The sequence below is a fragment of the Orbicella franksi genome, chromosome 6, assembly GCF_964199315.1.
Source record: "Orbicella franksi chromosome 6, jaOrbFran1.1, whole genome shotgun sequence".
In the NCBI taxonomy this organism is placed as follows: domain Eukaryota; kingdom Metazoa; phylum Cnidaria; class Anthozoa; order Scleractinia; family Merulinidae; genus Orbicella; species Orbicella franksi.
Genome location: NC_138150.1, coordinates 4,039,948 through 4,054,569, shown reverse-complemented (window position 1 = coordinate 4,054,569; position 14,622 = coordinate 4,039,948). Strand labels below are relative to the sequence as shown.

At 41.2% G+C, this 14,622-nt stretch overlaps 2 protein-coding genes across 2 annotated transcripts in view; one reads left to right on the top strand and one right to left on the bottom strand.

The window, feature by feature from the left end:
• Window positions 1-1,264, bottom strand: part of LOC145489143 (uncharacterized) — a 14,722-nt gene extending 13,458 nt beyond the window's left edge. Inside the window, exons 1-2 of the mRNA XM_081468058.1 lie at window positions 1,114-1,264; window positions 604-662 (exon numbers count right to left, since the gene is read on the bottom strand). Of these exons, the coding sequence (XP_081324184.1) occupies window positions 604-662; window positions 1,114-1,141 (87 nt within the window). The 5' untranslated portion in view covers window positions 1,142-1,264. The remainder of the gene's footprint in view (window positions 1-603; window positions 663-1,113) is intronic.
• LOC145489135 (uncharacterized) overlaps window positions 1-14,564 on the top strand; it is a 16,740-nt gene extending 2,176 nt beyond the window's left edge. The window contains exons 2-9 of the mRNA XM_081468049.1: window positions 5,898-5,952; window positions 7,116-7,261; window positions 8,019-8,205; window positions 8,499-8,846; window positions 9,541-9,705; window positions 9,936-11,201; window positions 11,477-12,526; window positions 13,701-14,564. Coding sequence (XP_081324175.1) covers window positions 8,064-8,205; window positions 8,499-8,846; window positions 9,541-9,705; window positions 9,936-11,201; window positions 11,477-12,526; window positions 13,701-14,293 — 3,564 coding nt within the window. The 5' untranslated portion in view covers window positions 5,898-5,952; window positions 7,116-7,261; window positions 8,019-8,063 and the 3' untranslated portion in view covers window positions 14,294-14,564. The remainder of the gene's footprint in view (window positions 1-5,897; window positions 5,953-7,115; window positions 7,262-8,018; window positions 8,206-8,498; window positions 8,847-9,540; window positions 9,706-9,935; window positions 11,202-11,476; window positions 12,527-13,700) is intronic.
• Window positions 14,565-14,622: the final 58 nt, after the last annotated feature.

Here is a 14,622-nt window from a genome sequence, read left to right as displayed (position 1 = left end):
TGTGATTATCAAGCAATCAGAAACGCTAGATTTAATCTGGGAGAGACGAGAGAGTGACTGCCTAACATCTACAATAAATCTATCAACATGGATTTTCTATTCACAGAACATACAGAGTATTGAACAAAGTTCGGCCGAGCTCTTGACGAACACACTGTATCCAATTACCGCAAGCCATTGATGGAGATAAGATCATTAAAGCAAGATAATGAATAACAACGTTTAGATTCACGGACACGATATATACGTAGAGTTATTTGTCGACGAGTAAATCTTGTCTTGCAAGCGAGTGCAAACAATAGGAGCAACCATAAGCGGAAAGTCCGCGACGCTTAAAATCGAGCTTTTGCAATTGTAAATACGTACTTTTTCGTGTCGATCGACTGGAGGTCTTGACACGCTTCAGGAATGTACCTATAATTTTATTGATTGTTTCGACACCAAACAACCAATTCCTAGGATTGCTGGCTAAAATAGATTTTCAAGCACGGTTCTTTGGTTAGAAAAGCAATATCAAGGCTGGAAGAGACTGTTACTTTCGAGAAGGAGTAAAGTTGGAGGAACAATGTGACAATTATGTTTAGTATGCATATTTTAGTTCACCATTTCCTCCGATGTGTCTTGCTCAGCGCGTTGTTCTCGTCTTCTTCGTCTCCTCTCCTCTGTTTAGAAACAAGGAATTATGAGCGTTTAAATTTCTATTCGCCAAATTCAAGAACACTTCAAACCCAACACTGTTTTCGGTCGACAATTCTCTTAATATTTTAAGATTTTTAAGTGCAGTATTAAATAGCAATCAATGACATTTATCAGGAATTCAATGATTGTAAAAGATTCCGAGAGATATGTCGCTAAACGACTAAAATCATGCATGCTCTCATTTAGGGGCTGCTTTTAACAGTCGGCCGGGTCAAGTAAAAACGATCTTCAAAGCAATAAACAATAATCAGCTAGCTGCCTTCAACGAAAGATAGCAACTAGCCCTTGAGGTCAATGCTGCTTTGCATGCAAACAAGCGAGAATTTATACGGTCGCGACTTATCATTTAGGACACTAAACTTGCCCAGTTAGTTATCAAATCCAGAACTCTACAAGCACCAAATCAAAGCTTACCGCTCGAAGTTTCTGAATAAGAAGACATGTTTCCTAATTGTTGTTTTGTGTGCAGCGATAACTAGAAGAAGATGAAATCTTGGGTAATCTTGACCTCCATATGCAAAATGAGCAATCGGAAATCGCAGTGACGCGGATTCATAAGTTATGAGCTTAAGCGCGCGCGCTGATTGGTTCACACGATAATACGAAGGATAATTGGCGTGACTAGATTTACAGACACCTCCATACAACAATTGTATCGCCTTTGTTTTCCCAAGAATGTAACGGCTTGGTTTCTTGAACAGAGAAACCGCGAACTAAAAGAGACCATTCCTTATTTATTGTAGCATTGTTCTCTAATATACATACTAAGATAAAAGTCCTGGATTTTCTTTCCGTGTCAGCTAGCAAAGATGCAAAGCTCTTCAATAGTCGAATTTGCTCAGTGACAGCCACTTGTTCAAATATACCAATTACTGAGATTTAGTTTGAAGATACGAATTATTGGCCGAAGATTTCTGAGTTCACGTTATGGCCGTGACCTTTTTCTTTTTTGAATATGTTTTACTGTTATTGTTGAATAGCAAGCCATCTTTTAATCATAATTGCCTCATGGCCTTCGACATTGCCAACTTTGTATTGATTTTTATAATATTATTATCTAATCAATTAAGATCTCCTAATAGTTTTATTTATTACCTCGACAAAGGAGAATCGCAAAAGGACAATGTTAATGTCGTTCCGAATTTTTCTTACAAGAAAACAGAAACACACCATGGTTCCTGTTTCATTAGCGCTATAGAATAGTTCGGTCGATACATTGATGATCATTTGTGAATTTTCAATTCTTTTTCTTGCAGATTTGGTAGAGTCGGGGTTCCTCTTTGATGGCCATGATCAGTTCACCTGGCCTTGTCAAGTATCTTTTTGTTTTTCAAGTGGTCCGTATAGCAATGATGTCAAATACTGCCATCGTATCAGAGATTTAAATAAAAGTACTTATCATTTCAAGAACGGTGCCTAGACTTTCTTTTGTTTTTCGTTGCTCGACAATTAAAGGCCATTAAACGTGAGGTTATATAATGACTGTGATTATATAACCGCTGTTGAACTGATGAGCAGATTCATTTTACGAGTTTCTCGTGGAATTCTTGATTAACCTTTGTAGGTCATTTCTATTAGCCACCTTTATTGCCTAGGTTCACGTCACAACAGCATGTTTTCCGGCAAATTCTTGAGGTTTAATATTCAAGATCCATCCGGTGAATCACGTACTCTAAAAGCCAAGCATCTTCGACGGTTTTTACGGTGACTTGTTAGCAATTCCACCGATTTTAATTCGCAGCGTTTAGTTTTATACTCCAAAATACACGCAAAACCAACTTTCTCCCCAGATACAAGTTTGTCGACCACAAGAACATAACGGTGTGACTTCTGTCAGACTGGCTGGGCTGAGCCGGATCAATGTCCGTTGAAACCGGTCTTGTGTAAAATGAGCTGATGGGACCGATCCTCTGTAATCAGACGAAGTATCAGAGGCAGTTCTACCATCCAGTTTTGGAAAGTGAAAGAATTAAGAACTAGTGAGATAAAGCACATTTCTTTTCATGTGACTCATGAAAAAGGAACGCTAAGCGGATGTTAGTTTTGAGTTCCGTTTTACGTGAATAAAATATTTTTAAGTGGAATTGAATCGAATATTCACAGCCAGAGACAAGTGTTCAGTTAAGGATCGATGATGAAACATTTTTTCCGCGGCTTCCGCTGTAATTTCCATCCATTATCCTTGAACTAAATGACATACTGTATCACTGTATTATTTCAATTTTTTCCCAAATTGCAATTCTCTTCCAGATCCTCGCCATGGTTAATCGTTGTTACTTCTTAATGGTTCCCTTTATTTGGGGGGCACTGTTCCGGCCAAGTCAAACCTTTGTTTTTGGTTCAGTTGTGATTCAATCAGTTATATTTTAAAGCTCCGTTGTTGCACGTACATGTACCAGATCCGAAACAAAGGGCCGAACCTTTATCTGAACCGATCCAGTTATTGCTGCAGTCACTATAGGAAAAACGGTGTCGTTCTGTTACCCAACCAAAGTGCCTTGGTCTTTTTGACATTGAGTTTTAAACCAGAAACTGGCGCAAAGTCGTTAACTAAACAGAGAGCTTTGTCAACAGAGGTAATATCTTCGCAAAAGTGATTAGTATCATCTGCCAATTGGCTCACTTTAACTTCATTAGGTCGCTATGGAAAATGTGTTTTACTCGACGCTGATTGGCTAAAGTAATCGATAACTGAACAGTGTTCCGAGATGTGATTGGTTCTCGCTGTCTTCGCTGTCAATGTTGAAACTGTAGGACAGAAAATGTCAAATCTTTGGAAACCACGTTCTCCAAATTGTTGCATTACCGTTTCGCTACCGTAGTTCACGAGACATTACAGAGGCGTGGTTAGAGTAGTGAGTCCATGTTGTAGCCTGTGAACAAGCTCCAGCCAAGGCTGGAAAGACTGAGTTGGAACTGCCCGCTGAGAGTGAAGTAGAGAGCCTGTTCACAGGCTATTCCAAGTTGTAGCTTATTAGTCTACCCATGCATAGTCAGTTCAAAAATTCCTACGCATTATGAGTAAAACATAAACAGCGTGGTGATACTGTTGCAATGCTCGATAGCTTGCAAATCAATTCTCGAAACAAAAATTATTTAATATTAATCATGTTACGCCGTTATTAATGGGAGACAATTTTTTTTTTCATACTTACTAAGATAAGCACTTACGCCATGATGGAGAGAAACAAGGACTAAGATCTAGAGCTACCGCTGAATAGTCAAAACTAAAGAGAAGACAATGGAATTAGCGTCAAAATCTATCTAATTATTTTGTAACGAATTCACGGGAAGTAGAAGTTGTTTGTTATTTTACTGAAGTTGTTCATGAATGCGTGCATGACACACAAAACTTCCGTCTTGTTTTAAGGGACTATCGGACACATAGCAAAGGCAAAACGGCACATGCGACTTTATATAGCAGATAGCACGGAAATGTGTCTTGGGATCTCAATGAATAGGAACTCTTATAAGGTAGCGACTGTTGAACCAGCTCACAACTTGTTTATGTTCTGTCGGCAAGTTCTTCCCGTTTCAGTTTGCGGCTGACCTTGAAAAATGTACCCCAAGGGGTACCATAGTGTGCAACAAACCCTGAAAGTTTTTAAAATGAAGCACTCCAAACCTTTTCAAAACACAAGTCCCAACCCATTTTCGATACAACTTATATATTCCGCCGATGCTGTATAGAGATAGCTCCTGAAGAGAGAAATTCTCCCCATACTAATCAGTTTTCCTTTTAGGTTTTTTTTTACAGTGACGTTCTTGCCTTTGTCAATTATCCCCCTAAACGTAGTAAACCCAAACAAAAAATCCACAGATTAATCAATGGAGTTTAGACTAATTGGCAGAAAAACAAATCACAAATCTTGCGTTTTCGCACCTGAGAACGATTGCTTTCCGACCGCAAATTAAGTATTTATAGGGTGTCGGCACATCAAGGCGAAAATTGTTTTGCGAGGCAAGATTATATAGAATTGTTTTGCACCCGATGCAAAACAGTTTTGAGAACATGGCTTGGGCGTGAAATTTAATCATCCGAGGAATGAAACACACACTTTTGGGAAAGATGAAGGTAAAGGGATGGTTTAAAATTATATGTTGAAGTACGTAATCAAACTTCTCTCACCATGCAAATAAAGTAGCGGTTTTCTGCGGAAACAAATTAATTTTGCGATGTTTTATCACGTTAAGTATATTTATTGCTCTGACCTTGGAAAGTAAACGCGTGTGTTTAAAAAAAAAAATGCGAAGTTTCGCGGTCACTTCGCGTGAAGCTTAGGTCGCAGTGCAGCACTAAATTAAATCTTTTATGGGTGTAATTAACCGCTCACAAGCAAGTCTTCAGCATTCTTCTTAGCATATGTGGTGAATTACATACGAACGTATAAAACGGATGGTATGAAAACTAAAGACCTGAACAAGAAACTACATCGCCGTATAAAGTTCGAATCCTTGTTTACCGAAACTACAAGGAAAGGAAACATTTAGTATCAAGCTGAAAGACTCACTCATTCCATGTTTACTGAATTGTACTATGATTTCTGAACTAATTAAGATAGTTTTAAGCGAAGATATATTTTGCTATGCAAATAGTGTCCCCAATTATTTTTTTTAAGCTAAATATCATCGACACTTAAATTAAGTCTTTCATTCATTCTTCCATTCATTCAGAAGCTACAGTATTAATAGTACTGATGTGTGGAAAATAAGTGGAATTACGTAAAGTTTGGTGTCAGTATTATCACGAAGAAAGTGTGAACTTTGATCTATTTTATAAGTCCCTTTACATAATCGCAATAATAGTGTTAAAGATTCCACAAACTATTCAGGCATATTTGGAATAATTAAGCGTATTATTCGTGCATATTAGTGTTTCTATACTGAAAAAGTAAAAATGTTTTAATGAAGTCTCTTGACTGTGACAGTGGTTCGATTCTTTCAGGTCATTTGTATCCATTATTTCTAACGTATTTAGGGCTAAATTGAAGGCAACTCTTGTTTCCGCAGTCTCAAGGAACAAACTAACTTTTCAACACTTCCAATACAGAGTATTTTTTTTGCGCCATCACTCTCAGAGAGATCATAAATTGCGTTTGATCATTACATTGATTATTTGCTTTAACGGAGAACGATTTCCTTACCGAGCTTGTAAAAGTCCATGCAAATAAAAGATTATTTCTCATTTATATTTCCAGGGTAGTATTCTTATCGGTTGGTTTGCAAGCATTCTTGTGTTCAAGTCTTCAGCGGGTAAGGAGTGCTTATACTCTCTCAAACTGATTTTATACTAAAAAGGGCACTTAAATTGAAATTCAATCATATCAGTTTCTAAGGCTATGTTCACACTTGGCGCTCACTGAAACACGGTGCCCGAGGACAATTCTCGCTTGGCACTAATATCCACACACCTCTTTCCGTGTTCTCTCACCAGAATTTGGGCGCATTTCCTGTGCCTGGGTAAAACGTCTCAAGCCTTTTTGGGGTACCCAGTATCTGAACACGACACTATTATGTGCCAGGTCCCCAGCCACCAGTGCACGCGGGCGGGCATCAAGTGTGAACACAGCCTAAGTGACCAACCAGTGGAATAAATTTGGTCACAGCAGTTTCACAAGTTCTCTACACCACTGACGTGTGAAGTTCTGAGTTTTGTCTTGTAGTGGTAATCTCTGGTTCGTTTTGTTTTACGACTTGGATTTTTCGCAAAAACGTTAGGGACCTTTCAAATCTGGAATATAGGAGAAAGAGTAGACTTCCAATGGGATAAGAGTAGGGGGCACTGAAAAAGGTACGAAGGAAGATGTAATAGACCAATTTCGACACATTAAAATTCAGCCTAAAACAATAGACCTCAGCACGAGGTTCTGGGGAATAACTATAACGTTTGTGGCCTATTCCTCAGAGCCTCGTGCTGATGTCTATTGTGTTAGGCTGAATTTTAATATATCAAAATTGGTCTGTTGTTTGATAAGTGAATAAAGATGGTGAATTTTAAGCTCGGTAATGAAATTTGAAGGGTGAATTAATCAACATGATAAGAACGTGGGACAACGAAAAAAATCTGAGTCCCCGACAGGAATACAACCCATGACCTCCCGAACACCGGGCGGACGCTCTATACGCTGAGCTACGGTAACTCATGGAGAGCAAGGTCATTTAACTGAGTTGACATGTGACAGGCGTCCTGCATACTGCTAGGATCAGCACTGTCGAAGTCATCGTGAGTTGCGATAAGTGAATATAGCTGGTGAATTTTAAGCTTGGTAACTGAAATGTGAAAAGTGAATTAATCAACATGACACGAGGGTGGGACAAGAGAAGAAAACGCTCTTGTCATGTTGATTAATTCACCTTTTAAATGTAATTGTTGTTTGTTCATTTGTTTGCCCAACGTTTGCTTTATTACATGTCAGCCTCAGATCCAGTATACATAACAAAGTGGGCACACTTTCTTTCCTCTCCCGGCTACCCTGACTCCTATCCAGCAAACTCCAGTCTTACATGGATCATATCTGTGTCTCAGGGAAATAGAGTGAGGATAATCATTTCAGCTTTGCAGGTAAGGCCTGCAGACTAAACTCAGGATTCACGTAAAGGGCAAATGCAAGACTTGGGACCTACAGCCTTCCTTACGCCTTCTTGCCCCTTTAAATTCTCCTCTGAAATTATCTGCTGATAAGTTCTGTGGATAGGCCAGGCCCCTAAGATTCCCCCGCGCCTTCTTTCGCAACTCGAAAGCGCATGTGCGTAGAAGATGATTACCTGCATGCTACCAATCTCGTTCCCAGAGCCTTCGTTACCCTTGTCCAGCCCCGTTCCGCTAGACAAGGGCAACGAAGGCTCTGGGAACGAGATTGGCATGCTACTCAACCATGTATAATTTGTAGGTTCATTTTTGTCCTCAGTTTTCTAAGTTCGTCTACATGTTATTCATCTCGACTGCGTGCCACATTTAATTCCCCCGTGTGGGTGCTCGTCGTACCTTAAAACAGCGATCTTGGTACCTCTTAGGGTGTTTAGCCTCAAAAGGTCCACAGGCGGAGCTTTGGCGGTACCTTTTAAGGTATTGAGCCACGCACACAAAGCAGGATTTTGGAACCTCTTAGGGAATCTTAAAATTTGCCCGGACGAGCCCCCGTCCTTTTCACATGGGACTCCCTACCGAGGCATTTAATCTGAAAACTCGCGCGCGTTTGTTTCGACCCTGATGAAATCTCTACTTTGGGAAAATGATGTTTGTGTGAGTTGACTGAGTCGTGTAAGCGCAAAGCAGTTGAGGGATCTTGTATTCACTGTGTGTGTAAATTCCACAACAGACAACATGCGACACAGACTACCTAGAGATCAGAGATGGAGACAGCATGACGTCTCCGCTGATATCGAGGTATTGTGGGGAGGTAGGGTATACGGAGCTCACTTCATCCGGGACTCGCGTTTTAATACACTTTGTCTCTGATGACGTCATCGACGAGTCCAAACGAGGCTTTCAGTTACAGCACATTGGTGAGTAAAAAAAATGATTCAAAACAACTAGCTCACATTGTCTTTCACATGAACCCGCGAGGCAGAGTTTTTAGATTTAAGCGATTTTGGAGACTTAAGTAGCTTTCTTGCACTTCTTTAAAGAAAACGTTTAAAGAGGGCAAAGTTTGCCTGGAAAAAAGCAATTAAAAAGCCATTTAAAAGAAACCTTCATTAAGATTAAAACTGATCTGCTAAACCATTTTCTTAGAGTATAAATTAAGAATCGCATTTTGGAAGTAAGAATTCCACCGCATATTTTTCCCGGCTTTCAGGAGACTGTCAAGTTGATACCAATCAAACCAGTGGAGTCATAACCTCGCCCAATTACCCAAACGACTATTTAAACTATATGGAATGTCTGTGGACGATACAACTCCACCCCGCCATGCAAATCACACTTGAATGTGACGAAATCGCCTTGGAATACGAGAAAGATTGCCCTTTTGACTACATGGAAATACTGGCGGGCCCTTCACCCGACTCCGCGGTGTTGGGAAGATATTGCGGTGTTTTAAATTATTCTCTGACATTTGAACGAGAAGGTAACATGAGCATACGTTTTGTGTCGGATCCGGATAAAGAATTTGGTGGATTCCGTTGTGCATACAACGTCTTTAAAGGTTAGTTTGAGGACACATGAGTTCATTGTGGAAAGAAATGATGATATAATGTTGAGTTTGTTGTGTCTAAGTACTGTCATACCCGGGAGGGGATCCCCGTGTGAAAGGGGCAGGGATGCTCTTCGTCTCGTAAAGAGGTGTTAATTAAAGGTTTTGCTAACAATTTATGTTGTTAAAAACGTAACGCCAACGTTGTTACGCACCCAGTTAGCATTTAACAATACCCCTTCATGAATTCCGGATGACTGATCATCGCAGTTATATACACAACTTATGTAGCTGTGAAATTAAAGCCTGAGATTTTACATATTACAGCAACTATTACAATATCAGAAGAAGGGTTACATTTATTTAGTGTCATGTTTTCTGAAGAATGATAAGCTGGAGCCCATTAGAGCCTTTAGCATTGGTAATTTGCCAGCGAAACGCTTAGTTTGAATCGGACTTCGCATCCATTGATCACTGTTCACTGCCTGTATAAACACTTAGACTAACTTCTAACTGGACCAAGAGATTATGATCTAGATTATAGTCTCTGGACTTAAATAAAAGACACCTGACGAACGAAGTTTACCCTAAAAGCACCCATCAGTACTCCAACAGTCGGACTTGGCGCAGAACAATTTACAAAAGAGACAAAAGAGTTTTCTAACGAAGGAGAATAGTGTCTCATGCTCGCTCCGTTTGTCGTTAGTCAGAGGATATTGGTCACAGTGGACAAGTTGGACCCAAATGTGTCGCTCCGGAAACCAGGCTAGATCCAGGACTTGCGTAAATCCTCTGCCTGAGAGTGGATTGGAACCGTTCTGTGATGACGTGGCAGACACTGAGAGGCGGAGCTGTTTGGGATCCAATGGCAGTAAGTATTTATTGACTGTATCATAAAACTGAAGTATTACTGTCCGGTGGTAGATTACAAAAAGTGGCCTTCATAGGGGAATGTATTCACAGGTCCGATGTCTGAAATGTCCCATGATCAGGAAGCCTGCATCAGTTATAAATTTCATCCTTTTGTGAATAAAAAAATGAATTATGCGCTGCGACTTTCTAACAATAATTAATTACAGTTTTGTCCTTTTTCATTGGCAGGCTTGTGGACGGGATCCAACTCTTCCAGTGCTTCACCGATGTCAACCATTGCCATGCCATCTACTCTTTCTAGTGGCATTATATCGTCAAGTCAATATGGTGTCACACTGTCGCCGAGTCCAGCCAGTGGTGCGCGATCTTCAAGTCAGATCCTTGTTGCACTGTCTTCAAGTCAAACTGATACTACCGTACCCTCAAATCTCCGTAGTGTCACACCATCTTCCAGCCAGTCCCGCATCACACTCCCTTTAAGTCAGCTTCCCGTCACACCATTTACAACAATAACGACACTCCAAGAAACAATCCAAAGGTTGTTCAAGGGAACAACTTCTAACGCAGTGGAAGCATTTCAAATATTAAATAGTTCCATTCCCTTTGACGGAACTACTTCACGTCCTTACTATGCCAACAGTGCAACTGACTCGACTATAGTTGAGACGAATATACCAACTTTGATAAGGGATCAAACTTTGTCCCTTTTCCTAACACAATCTAAGTCGCCTTTTCACAAATCCGTGTCATTGAATAGCAAGTTAATGGCAAACACCGTTGGCCAAGCCAGTCACAATCTTGCAAGTACATCAAGTCTCACAAGTGGCAATTCTACTTCTGTGATTTCACCAACAATTTTTCAACTTCACCAGTCTGCTGAAATTTCTCGTGCAGTTCCTGCCATGAGCGGAAACAGCTTCCAAGGTACTGTTGGTTTGTCCACAAAAACAAGTGCTTCCCGAAAATCGCTATTATCAGTGACAGGAGACATACCACTCTCTCGGGTTACGTCGTTGACCATTTCCCGGAGTTCCACAAATGAAAAGTCAAGCCTCAGCAACGTATCCTACGAGGATTCGTTTGTTACAGACACACCTATCGGTACATTAACCATCAACAGTCTTCACCAAGAAACCATGCAGAAGACGCGATACATCAGCTTACATAGCATTGCTAACATCCCCAGTCAAACCAGCCTGACAGGCATAGCGTCACACGCAGCTGATTCTACTTATTCAACATCAACAGCATCGATATCGAGCTGCCATCAAAGTGTACCGTCATCATCGGACTCATGGAATTACCATCTCCATTCCAATTCAAAGAGTAGCAGCTCAAAAGCCTACTCCAGTACATCTGTAGATTACAGGAGCACAGACCCACTTGGTACCCAAAGTGTTCCAATTTGGAATAGGTCAACAATAGCCATTGTAAGCTTTAGCGGAAAAACAACCTTGATCAGCGATAAGTTCTCTTCGTTATCGAGGACTTCAGGTAACATTTAGAGAGTGCTAGCAATGAGATATTAGACCACTTTTACACGTATTTTGGTACTGCCCTGTTAGGCAGAGCAGGCAGGCAGACATGTAGACAGAGACTGACAGACAGACAGCCGTCAGACAGACTAACTGACTGACTGTCTCACAGACAGACTGACACAGACACACAGACAGAGACTATCCGACAGGCAGACAGACAGGCCAGACAGGCAGGAACCTCTTGCTGTTAAACAAAGACGACTGAATATGTATCATCTTTTTGTTCTACAGATTATTCAACAACTTCCACTCTTGGAAGCACTTTACGTGGGAAGCATATCATGGGCGTCAGCCCGTCCAATAACATATATCCGTCTCCAGCATCTTACACAAGACTTTCAACTCAAATGTCTATTGACAGTTATACTGAATCACATCAGCAGCATGTCACTTCTATTTATAAAGTGCAAGTCACGCCGACCGGAGCCACTCCCATGTGTTGTGGATCAACCAGGTCTGACGACACTGTTATGTTTCAAGCACATAGACAAAGTTCTCACAACTCATCCAAGACTATAACAGATTCGCTGATGAGAACTGCAAAGGGAGCTGCGTATACCTTTAACAGTGTATCCAGCGATCCAACACGAGGAAGAAGTGCTCGCGAATTATCAGCGACCCTGCAAATGGATTCACTTAGAACAGTGAAGGGACCCTACAGTAAATCCATAGAGCATACACATGGACAAAATATTCCCTACCCATCAACTACTCTGCAAATGGATTCCCTTAGAACGGGGAAAGAAACTTACAGTACATCCCTAGAAATTACACATGGACAAAATACTCCTGACAGATCAACGACAGTGCAAATGGATTCCCTTAGAACAGTGAAGGAAACTTACGGTACATCCACAGAAATTGCACATGGACAAAACGTTCGCGACCCATCAGCGACTCTGCAAATGGATTCCCTTAGAACAGTGAAGGGAACATACAGTGCATACGTAGATCAAACACATGGACAAAATCCTCTCGATCCATCATCGACTCTGCAAATCGATTCCCTTAGAACAGTGAAGGGAACATATGGTGCATACATAGATCAAACACGTGAACAAAGTACTCGCAGCTTATCAAAGTCTCCACGAATGGATTCTCTCATTATCAGAACAGGAAAGGGAAGCACAGAATACGGTGTGTCCACTGTACAGGGTAGTTTCGTTGCTGTCGGACAGTCGGAAAAGGCGAGCAATTTTCAAGGACAGTCACAAGTATCATCTTCTCAAGTTCAACCATCATTTTCAAGTTTATCTCCTACTATATCACCATCGCATACAGGTAAGTAAATGTCTGAAACTCAAAAGACCGGATTTTCTTGGAGTTTATGTGCAATGTATTAGAACACCAGGGGTTTCATTAACTTTTTCAGCAGGGTGGCATCTCAGTGGTTTTCACAGGCGGGCGGAACTTTTGAATTGAACTTCTCGATAAGAAAAACTCTCGGCTAAATGGTCAAACCAGGCTCACAGCCAGTCAATTTGTTCGGTGCCTGGCCCCTAGTGAAACCCCTGGTTGTTCCACGTAAAGATGTAATCTCACCTGTTTCTTAGCAATTGGCTGTGACAGTCGAGCAATATAGCCAACTCTCGTTGTAGTGGAGACCCTCGGGACAGTCATTTGCGAGGGTGTCCATAAAAGAGAGGGTGTGATAAAAATGAGCAATCGTTTGGTTTTGAACTGTTACATATAACGTATGCTGTTAGACTCTTCAAAGATAGAATAGTGTACAAACTAGTACAGATTCCAAGACCGTAGAATGATTATCATTCAAAACGACCAAGTTGTCCGTTTTAACGGGGGAAGAACAAAAAAATATCTGTTTGGGACCACATGAAGTGTCCTCAATTCCTTAACAGCGGGAGTTGTTTCCATACATTTGTTTGTAGTTTTGGTCGGGGATGTAGGTTCCGGGTGGTGGGCGGGGGGGGGGGGGGGGAGACTCTCATATAAACAGGACGGGGATGCTCGTCGTACCTTTTAGGGGTTGAAAAAGCGGGTCTGGTACCTCTCAGTGTGTTCAGTCTCAAAAGCTCCCACACCAGGAGCTTTCGCCAAAAAAGTGTCAGTTAACGCGTTGTTTTAGAATTGGTACCTCTTAGTCTTAGAAAAAATTTCAAGCCATTCCTACAAAACATTATCTTTATATCTCTAAGGGGGTTCTTTTCAAAATTTCCGACGAGCACCAGGGACCGCGGAGGGGGAGGGGCTGCTAGGGCTATAGCCCTACCACTTTTATTGCTGGGATTTATGTTCTAGGGCTCCAGTTGACATGCAATTAAATGCAAGATAAATGGCGAAACACTGACCTTGACGTTTGTTTGTATTGGCCAGATTTTTTAGCCCTACCACTGTGGCAACCCTGTAAAGGGGTAGGGGTATGGTTAGATAATAAAACAACAGTTATAGTTATAAATTACGAAAGATGTTTGAATAGTTCTGATTTTTCGTCCAGCTCCAAGTCATCCAACGGATGGTTCGGTTACGCCACCGGCATATCAGTTTCCTTGGCACCTGACCCCGTTTCTGGTCATCATATTTGTCATCATTGTGGTTCTCTTTACGTACTATCTTCGCGTTCCCGACATTGTCGATGCCCTCGTACTCGCGATCAAGGAGAAGAGACGCCAAATGAATGCATCGAAAGCAGACAACCAGAGCCTCAACTTGACAAAGGGGAACTTCTCCACCGAAGGATTCAAAACATCGCTTTTCCACTCCTACCAGAGAGAAGTGTTCTACGAGGAGGGCGGGTTAAACTATGCCTTTTTTGAGATGGAGGCGACAAAAGCCATCGAATTTTCTGTGCACCTCGACGATGAGGAAAATCAAAACTCCGGATCTGAAGAATCCGTAGAAATTTCATGTGAAATTGAGGAAGAAACGTTTGAGAAAAAACACGGGCATGACACACTGAGTGAAATGTTTGATACCAGTGGCACTGAAATATTGAGGAAAAGAAACACTGAAGAAAATCTTCCCACCGCCAACACGAGAAGGAATGGCAGAATCTATTTTCACGATTCACCAGCTTCTTATGAAATATAAGACACATCTGCTTAAGACTACAAGCTGCAAAGTCCGAACAGGTGAAAAAAATAAGATTGACAACTCGCAAGGTAATATTTACGAACATTTTCATCGAAAGTACATTTCCGAGAATGACATGACCATAAAATGTTGCACTTTCGTATAACGCTGCATACTTTCGTGAGATATCGATAGTTTTAAGCCATGAGAAGCCTTTTTTAATTTTACGCAGGTAACAAAACTCGAGGGTTATTAAATAGCTTTTGCGCTGCTTGAATAACGATAGCCTCTTCCAGGCGTTCAGTTAGTTGGGGCGCAGCGAGCTAAATGGCGAGCGTGCTGCGCCC